The 9,627-nt window shown below is 29.6% G+C and overlaps 1 protein-coding gene across 1 annotated transcript; it reads right to left on the bottom strand.

Annotated features, from left to right (window-relative positions):
- Positions 1-6,701: 6,701 nt before the first annotated feature.
- Positions 6,702-9,273, bottom strand: LOC103493282 (phenylacetaldehyde reductase). Its single transcript, XM_008453964.3, has 3 exons — positions 8,439-9,273; positions 7,509-7,858; positions 6,702-7,012 (listed from the first exon to the last, which is right to left on the bottom strand). The coding sequence occupies exons 1-3, from the start codon at positions 8,922-8,924 to the stop codon at positions 6,865-6,867; spliced, it is 984 nt and encodes a 327-aa protein (XP_008452186.1). The 5' UTR covers positions 8,925-9,273; the 3' UTR covers positions 6,702-6,864.
- Positions 9,274-9,627: the final 354 nt, after the last annotated feature.

The following is a 9,627-nucleotide window of genomic DNA, read 5'->3' as shown; positions in this document are numbered from 1 at the left end:
AAACATTGATATAATTTGAGAGGGGAATAATGTGTCGATGTCCTTGCCTTTACGTGCATTTGCTTCTACCACAAGTACTTATTTGAGATACTTAGATGCTTTACAAAAGGGTAAAATGGGGTCAATATTAAAAGATAATTGTCGGAGGGAATGGGGTGATACTTATTTGGATTTGTTTGAAGCAAAATTTGAGCCACAAAACCTAGGGGTGGGAGATGGGCACTGAAATTGAACAAAGGTCTGCTTGTACCGGAAAATTTATTTGTGTGATTTTGATTGTGATGTGACAATCATCTAAAAGGTTAAATATTTTAAATAAATTGACAAAGAAAGAGAATAGACTTGTGTGGAACACAAAACAAACACAATCCTTGCCACCATTTCAATTTTTCATCTTCACAAATTAATTAATAATAATATTTTAAGAATAATTTTTATAAACATAACCCTCAAACGAAACTATCTATGCTCCATAGCAGATGAAGTTAACTATTTTTTAAATATTTCAGATTTACTTTTTCTTCTCATCTTCGCTGTGATTTCTTTCATCATCTTTCTCCTTTTTTCTTTCGCTGCGATTTCTTTCTGTGTCTTTTTTCTTTTCCTCTTCTTTTTTTACGTCATTTAAATTTGGGTAACAAAATCTAAATGACTGTGTACACAAAATAGCAAAATCTAAAAGATCATATATAAATAATCTTTTTTTTTATGTCGTTTAAATTTGAGTAACTAAATCTAAATGACCATGTACAAAAAATAGCAAATTTTGAAAGATCGTGTATAAAGATTGGAGTAGCCAAATGTAAACAATCGTGTAAAAAAGTAAACGATCGTGTAAAAAAATAAATCATCGTGTAGACAAATCTAAATGATCGTGTACCAAAAAAACTAAAAAAAATCGTTTAGTCAAATCTAAACGATCGTGTACCATATAATAGTTAAATCTAAACGATTGTGTACCAAACAATAACCAAATCTAAGCGATCGTGTACCAAATATATTGCGTGCGTTGTTCACGACGTTATTGACGGGACATTTTTGGAATTTTTCACAGCCTGTGAGCTTTTTCCATTTTCAAAATTGTTCTATACAGCGTAAATGTTTTACTAGTTTATTATATTTTTTTAAAAATTTCACGTTTTAATTTAAATTTTCTTTTTTCTATATTTAGCAAATTTTGCTATACTAATGTAAGGTAGCTGTTTTTAAGTTTAAATTTTTTAGAAAACAATTTTTAATTCATCATCTATTTTGTTTGATTGAATTAAGTTTTCATAAATAGTAACTGATTTCAAAATTAAACCACGACTAATTTTTATTTGATTTTGTAAATTTTATTTTATGTTTAAATAAGAAAAACCCATTTGTCTACATTTTTTAAAATAATAAAATTATATATAACAAATTTGATCCAACTTTTTATAGTCTATTTATTTTTTTAATTTATATTTTATAAATATTCTTCGTTATTTTTCTATTCGTGACAATTTTCTAATATTTTTCTTTTAAAAACCTACTTAAAGACACAATAATTCTCTATTAAAGAAATAAATGTGAAAAAAAAAACCCAACAATACTAAAAATAATGTCAAAATAATTGTTAGGTAAGTTTACAAAATATAATATTTGCGGCCAGTAAAACAATTTAAGAAAAATTATTTAAGCCAATTACCTTCTTTATAAATTTTATATTTATTTTTGTTAATTTTTTATTATTGTGAGACGCGCCATCTCCTCCTGGAACCTATGATACTCGGACCCAAGCCTCTTCTTCTTCTCAGACTCAGTAAAGCAGACTCCTTCTCTCTTCTGCTTCTGAAAGGGTCAAGGCCACTGAAGCTCGTTCTTTTTTCTTCTTCTCCAGGATTTATTCTTCTCTTTTTCATATTATTAATTTCTTCATATTATTACTTTTCATTTTTTATATTTTCATTTTGTTTTACAATTTCTTCGTTTTCCCCTTCTAAAATTTCTTCCTTCTTATTCATTTCTCATCTTCTTGTTTTCTTCTCTGTACAAAATCTAAATGATATTAGATCGTGTACCAATATCTAAAAGATTAGTTGTTTATTCCAAATAGACAGAGATATATCACTATCACTAATAGATCGTTTAGATTTGGTACAAAATTGTTTAGACTAGATACAAAATTTAGGTACAAAATCATTTACGTTTGATAAAGATCATTTAGAATAGGTACAAGGGTATAAGATCGTTTAGACTAGGTATAAAATTATCTTTTTCACGCATGTGTGAGCGATTAATCCCAGGGTATTTTTTTATTTCACGTTGTGGGCTTGTGGAGTTTTTCCGTTTCCAAAATTGTTTTATCCGATATAAATATTTTCGCACTTTGTTTTAATTTTTTAAAAACCTCTAATTGTTATTTATTTTGAGATTTAGTAATGCACAAAACTGTATAATATATAATCTCACAAGATTAGAGAGATTTTTTATATATTTGAAAGAAAAAAAGCATAAACATATATTTTGTTAATTACATCACTTAGCAAATGCAACAATGAAAAACACATTCACAAAATCAAAATAAATAAATCTGAAAAGAAATTGAGACATGCCATGAAAATGACTAATTTGACAAACAGAAAAAATAAATGTATTTTACATTCCAACCGCTAAAAAATGCGTGAGATTGTATATATAGATCTTATTTTATACATTTAATAATGAACAGAAGAAAATTATTGACATAACTGTTTCCATAAATAAATTTCACTTTCGAATATAAAAGGAATTATTTAATGATTCAACGAATTTACGGAAAAATAAAGCCAAAAAAGAAAACAGAAAGTTACGAACCAAATAGAAAAAACAGGAAGAAAGAGGTAAATAATTCATGAAAATTGGTGTGTACATATTGAAATTTATAGACAAATTTGATTGATCTGAAATCAAAATAAAAACTATATTTTTTTTTTTAATGAATAATAGAATACCATCCAATGAAGCCAATTTTTAAAAATATTTAAAGTCATTCACATTTGATGCTAAAAAAACAGGATAAAATTATATTTTCTTTTTCTTTTACGTGTGAAATTACCTGATATATCCCTATAACCATACGACAAAAAAAAAAAAAAAAAATGAAATGTTCTCGCTCGTAGTATAAAAGTTGATAGTAGTGAATATATGCTTGGCTTGTTTATCATCTTTCTACATATTTCCGTTTACTATTTGTTATGTATTCCCGCAGGAAACAATTCAGTATGAAAACTTTGTTCTATAACAATTCAGTCTATATATATTTTCTATTCTATTATAGTTTATTTTTCTAAGTTTTGATTTTGATTTCAATTTGATCATTAAATATCAAGATATTATAATTTATCTTTTAAGATTTCAATTTTGTTTAATTTGGTCCACAAATCTCAAAATTTTACATTTAAATTTCAGCTTTTCATTAAATATTCACTCACAAACATCCGTCTCATTGTTTATTAATTACTTAAAATAATTACAAAGTAAAATTTTAAATTTAATTTTAAAATGTAGGAAAATTAGCACAATTTAATTAATTATAATTTTTTTAGTTATTTTAAATTTATTAACAGACGTTAACACCAAAGACGAAATATAAGTATTTATTAAAAATTTGAGATTAAAAATTTAAATATTGAAATCTAGAGGTCAAATTGAAACAAAACTTAAATAAAAATTTTAAAATGTATAAACTAAATTGAAATCAAACTCAAAACTTAAGAATCAAATGTGCAACATTTTGAAACTTAAGGATTAAATAGAAATGAGAGACTAAAAAAGACAATTTTCCTATTACTTTTGTTGTGTTGAAGTGAAGAAGAACCCAAGAATGATTTTGGCCAAAAAGATATTAATGTCATGTCATCCCCATGGTACATAAGTTTGGTTTTCATTTCCAATTGCTATTTGTTGTTGAACAATGTTAAGAGTTTATGGGAGGCATGGGTTTGTCACCATATATGACTACAATTTTCAAAGGTTTCTTCTACATCTGTGGAGATGATGAGAAAATGAAGAGATCTTAGGAAGATTAAAAAAAAAAAAAAAAAAAAAAAAGTAATAAACCACCAGGCTTTAATTCTATGAAAAAAAATATATATTTATTGACATAAAAATAAAATAGAAAGGAATGTAAAAGGATGGGGCTTCGAGCCTTGAGAGAGATGGAGATTGGGCCATGACTGTAGTTTGCATTCTCTAGAATTACCACAAAACGCTCATTATTAAACTTTAAACCAATAGATATGCTACACAGAGGGATCAGTTTTGTTAACTTAACAAACAAAATTTCTGGAAATACCAAACAAAACAAAACAAGTGGTTTAGATAGAAAATATTCCTTTATTTTTAAAAACTAAAATCTAAATAGTCACCGGAACACAACCTTAAAACTATTACCATTTTCTAAATTATAATCTAAACATAACCAACTTTGAATTAATTTGGGATAAAAGGTTACAAGACAGATTAAATGTATGTCCAATACATCCAACAAGGCATGTCAACATGAAGCGAACTGAATACATTAGACAAACTAACCTATATTTAGGTTTCTTAGCCAAGGAATAGTTACTCAAGCTTCACTATGGTCAAATATTGGACTTTTAACTAGGGGGTTATAGAAAGAAAAGGTACGATATGAAATTCCTTTTAAAAGTAGAGAACACCAACTCCTTATAAACTTCTAGTAAGTATCTATATTAATAACATTTTTTTTCTAATAATGTTATTTAAAAAGAATATTGTCAAAAATGAGATGGGAGAGGAAAAAAATGAAGTAGTGAAACTAGAGAGTCGGAGTCCACCGAAGTCGTGGACATCTATAAATTGTCATTAGTACACACTTTTTTATTCTCTTTCTTTCTTTATATATATATATAAAATCATCATTACTAAATCTCAACCTCCTAACATATTATTAGCTATTCCTTAGTTATTAAATTAACATATTTGATTATGGATTTAAAAAAATTATTTAAATTTTTTTTTTATTGAATTATGGATATAAAATAAACAATGTGAGGCGTTCTCCGACAGATTTTATGAGACGTTTCGTTTGCCGGGAGAAGCACAAAAGATTCGTCGCATATTAGAGGCATTTTCAGAGAAATTTTATGAACTACAATCTTCAAATACCTTAGCGAGTAAAGGTACAGTGTTTGTCCTTTACTATTCTTTAATTAGATCAACATAATCAACAAGTGAAGAAATGGATAACCGAAGATGAGTTCATCAGAGAAATTATTGCAGGGAAGGATCTTCCTAGAGATTATTTATCCCAGCTTTTTCATTCAATTTCGAATAATGCAATTATACTCTCACCAGTGAGGTTTACGATTATTAAATTTCAAATAGATAAGTAAATTTTTAAATATTTAACTTTTTAATTCATAACTACGATTTTTTTTAAAATAATCAAATATGTTAATTTAATAATTTTAGAATTGATATATTTTTAAAAAGTTGGAATTTAATAACGGAGATTTTATATATATAAAGAATAAAGAAAAAGAAGTGTTGACAGCTCATGAAGTCTGTAATGTCGATACCTTTTCTCCTATCCCTCTTTTATAATATTTTTCAAAATAATATTATTAGAAAAATTCCTATATCACTAACTTGAATAAGACCACTATTTTTTTTTTTAATTTTTAAGTCTATAGATACTATTTCCACTCCGATTTTTATCCATATTTAAAATAAAATAATAATTAAAAAGATAAGTTTTGAAAGATAAAAATATAATTTTTAAAAACTTGTTTAGCTTTCTGTTTTTGAAATTTTCCTAAAAATACTTAAAAAAGATGCAAATGATGGTAAGAAATGAGAAAAAAAGAGACAACTTCAAAAAAAACCAAAGCCGAAAAGCATCTAAAAACGAAATACGAAATGATCATCAAAAGAGTCTAAAAAATTTCTCTTTCCAAGTTCTAGATACCGATAATTTCACATAAATATATAGCATATTTATTCCTAAAATCTCATATATATATATATAGAGAGAGAGAGAGAGAGAGAGAGAGAAAGGAATTGTCCCCATTTGTACAAATTATATGAAGAAAGAAAAGTGGGAAAAAGTGAGCGCATAAGCAAAGAGAAAGAGAGCGTGGGATTTCTCTCCACGTCGCATCATATACTTAATAAAAAAAAACTTGATTCTTCCTAGGTTTGTGATAAATGGAACTACCTTAATTACTATTAAAAAAGATCGAACAAACATCAACATAAGAGAACTTGTTCTTTAACTTCAAGATTTCGAACTCTGCACAATCTAATTGATTAAACTAGATTGAAATTGTTAAACATACTTTTTAACCCAAGAATAAACATGCTTTCTAATACAAGAATAAAGAGAAAAACATAAAGATAACACTCTATGGGAAATTTTATTCAAATTCAAATTAAGTTGAAAATATGAAAACTTTATACTAATTAAAAATATATGAAAAGACACTACATTTAATTTTATTTTTATGTCTTTCAACTACTATAATAAATAAAAATACTTAATATTAAATAAGTATGGATCGAAGATGTGAATCTGAATTTCTAGATTCATTATGACTTTTGGAGGTCTAAATGACTTTTGAAGTTTCTGTTAGCAAAGTTTATTTGGGAGTTTATCTCAAAAGCAAGGCATAGCCCAATTAATTGCTGATCAGTTTGTCTCACAATTCCTTCAACAATTCTAACATGAAGACTAGCAGAAAGATAAAAGCCTCCAACCATATTCTTGACATTTAAACAAATCTCAAAGTATAGCAATTCTACAAGATCTACTACTTATTCATAAAATAGATAGAGTTGCATCAATTTGCATTCAAAAGGAATAAAAAGATTATTCAGATTAGTTTCAATAATTACTTACTGATTCAAAAAGCCTTTGCTTCTAAGACTCTCAACCGTATCTTCAATGGCAACTTCAAGAGGAGTGAAAACAAATCCCAGATCAATTAACTTCTTCGCTGCATCTTTGCAGCCAACCAACCCGGGTTGTGTTTCTCCAACAAATCTGCACCACAATTCCAAATTCAAAACATCAATTTTTATATCAGAAGATTATTGGTTAAATCAAATCCTCATATCCTTCAACTTCCCCATTGTAATACTCGATATCTAAGGGGTGTCCGACCTAAAAAAGCTTGGGTAGGAACTCCACGCCTTGTTTAGTCCAAGAAGTTTGTAGATGGGTGCCACCACTAAAAAAGCTGATTAAGTCCTAGCACGGTGGGCCACAAGAATCCACAATTCCCAATATTTCTTAACTCCAAGGAGTTCAAGGCTTCATTCCTTGACTCAAGCACCCCATAAAAAAAAAAGTCCCTTTCATTACATTTGACCAAGTGGTTAACAAGCCAAATTCAAACATTAGCAAACGATAATTTGCTTGAAGGTGTAGATGTAGAGAACAACATTAACAAATTATGCATTTACAGTGTGAAAATACAAAATGAGAAAAGCATATGTTATAATTAAGTAGCCCAGTTTTGTTCAACTAATATTCTAACCTGTGAACTGGAAATTGAGGGCAAATTTTCGCAACTTTGTCTGCAAACTCGGAAAATTGATAGATACCATTGGTGCAAAGATATCTACCAGAAGAAGTAGGAGACTCGAACAATAAAATTTGTGCTTTTGCAACATCTTTGACATGCACAGCACCCAACCAGTGATATTCCTGAGTATCCTGGGATCCCTGGAGCAACTGCTGCAATACAGCACAACTTGCATTCAAAGTGGGTTGTAAAAGAGGACCAAGACATGTGGCTGGCAAGATGGAAACAACATCTAGTCCATGATTCTCTGCAAACTCCCATGCTGATTTCTCTGCCAATGTTTTTGAAACTGGATACCATTTCTGCAAAATTATTCAAAGAAAAAACAGAACAATATTAAAACAAGGACATTATACTTCAGGAGTCGATGGAGGTAAAAGGATAAAACATGAACATGGATTGTATACTCAATAAATAATTCTCTGCCAATATGGATGTAAAACATTGAGCATAACCACAAAAAATCTAAAGTAATAATCATTAAATACATTTAACCTATACTAATAGAAAATCAGCTGTCAACAATAATAGATTAAGGGGAACCTAAGCACGGATAATACAACCATTGTTTTTAAATGCCCTTGGTGCAATGGCCCTCCAGAGCATAGGCACAAGGCCCACAAAAATGTTATTTAGTGAGGCGCACTACATTTTGTATGAAAATATGGAAAAGAAAGACCTCAAACACAAGAATTTTTGCATTTAGACTCGGTATACTTAATTCTTCTGGTTAATAATTGAGTCATCACTTGTAGTTTTAAAATGGCCACACCAGTCATAACTTGTAATTTTCAAAACGGCATCTTTAAGAACAGGTGGTTACAGTCCATCAACCAATTGGAAGTTGCCAAACATGAAAACCAAAAGGAAGGGAGAAAGAACCTTGCGGGATTTGCAGTACTCTAGGTCCGTCCATGAAGATTCATCAAATGGCATATCGGACGGCCAACCAGGATTAGGGACAAGAGCCGAAATAGACGAAGTAAGAACAACACGCCTCACTCCAAACTTCTTCGCCGCATTAAGAACGTTCACGGTGCCTTGAACCGCCGGCTCCACCAATTCTTTCTGTGGATCAACCGGATCCTCCAATGTACAGGGGGATGCGATATGAAACACTCCCTTGCAGCCTTCCACAGCTCTGGCCACCGCCTCACCGTCCATTACATCCGCTTCGAAAACCCTAAGCTTAGCATTAGGGTTAGTAGAGGGCAGGAGATTTAACAAATGGGAAGAATCGGAGCCGGGGAAGATGGAGGTATGAATTGTAGTGTAGCCAGACTCCAAGAGCACACGGACGACCCAGGATCCGATGAATCCATTGGCTCCGGTCACACAAACTGGCTCTTTCTCCTTGTGAGTTGCCATGCAATTCCAAAATTGTTGAGTGGAAAGTGATCGGAGAAGGGAAGCGCCCAACGAAAAGGAGAAGATTGTTTAAGGATTGAAAACTTTGAATTACTTGATCTATAGAAGAGAATCGAGAGATTTTTGTTGGGTTCATCCATTGAGGATTCCCTTTATAACAGATTTTGTTCCAACTTCAAAATAGGAATATTTGATATTTTGATTTCAACTTCCACTCAATGCAGAATCTGTGATTTGGAAAATTGGGATTGTTTTGGAATAAAATGGAAGATAAAGAGTTGATTTAGAAGAATTTAGGTAAAGGATGGGAATTTTTTATTTTATTCTATTGGAATGCTACTTTTTTATTTCACGGAATGAGGCATTCCATCCTACCTTTCTACCGTTTTTTTCTTTCTTCCGGATGCGTCTGTTGTTATACTTTACTCACTTTTGGTAAATTTTTTTTGAAAAACTTTTGTAAATATAATAAAATTGTAATCTATTTACAACAAGTTCGTTCAGATAAATTATTTTTTCAGAATTTCTTATTTGCTCTTATTCTTTTATAACGATCTATCAAATCTGATAGTTCTTCTACTTCTCGATTTTTTCAAGATCATCGTTTCCAAATTATTCATCTCGTCTTTTATATATCTTTTATCTTGATCATTCTTTGTCTTTTTTTGTAATTTTCGACAACATTCTCTCATATCTTTCATCT

The sequence above is a fragment of the Cucumis melo genome, chromosome 6, assembly GCF_025177605.1.
Source record: "Cucumis melo cultivar AY chromosome 6, USDA_Cmelo_AY_1.0, whole genome shotgun sequence".
Lineage (NCBI taxonomy): Eukaryota > Viridiplantae > Streptophyta > Magnoliopsida > Cucurbitales > Cucurbitaceae > Cucumis > Cucumis melo.
This window is presented reverse-complemented; position numbering and strand designations above follow the sequence as displayed.

Excerpts from the sequence above, each read along its gene's own strand:
- LOC103493282 (XM_008453964.3), bottom strand. The coding sequence starts at position 8,924 with ATGGCAACTCACAAGGAGAAAGAGCCAGTTTGTGTGACCGGAGCCAAT. Across the intron at positions 7,859-8,438 it reads AGTACTGCAAATCCCGCAAG|AAATGGTATCCAGTTTCAAA; the intron begins GTTCTTTCTCCC and ends ATAATTTTGCAG. Across the intron at positions 7,013-7,508 it reads CCTCAATTTCCAGTTCACAG|ATTTGTTGGAGAAACACAAC; the intron begins GTTAGAATATTA and ends ATTGTGGTGCAG.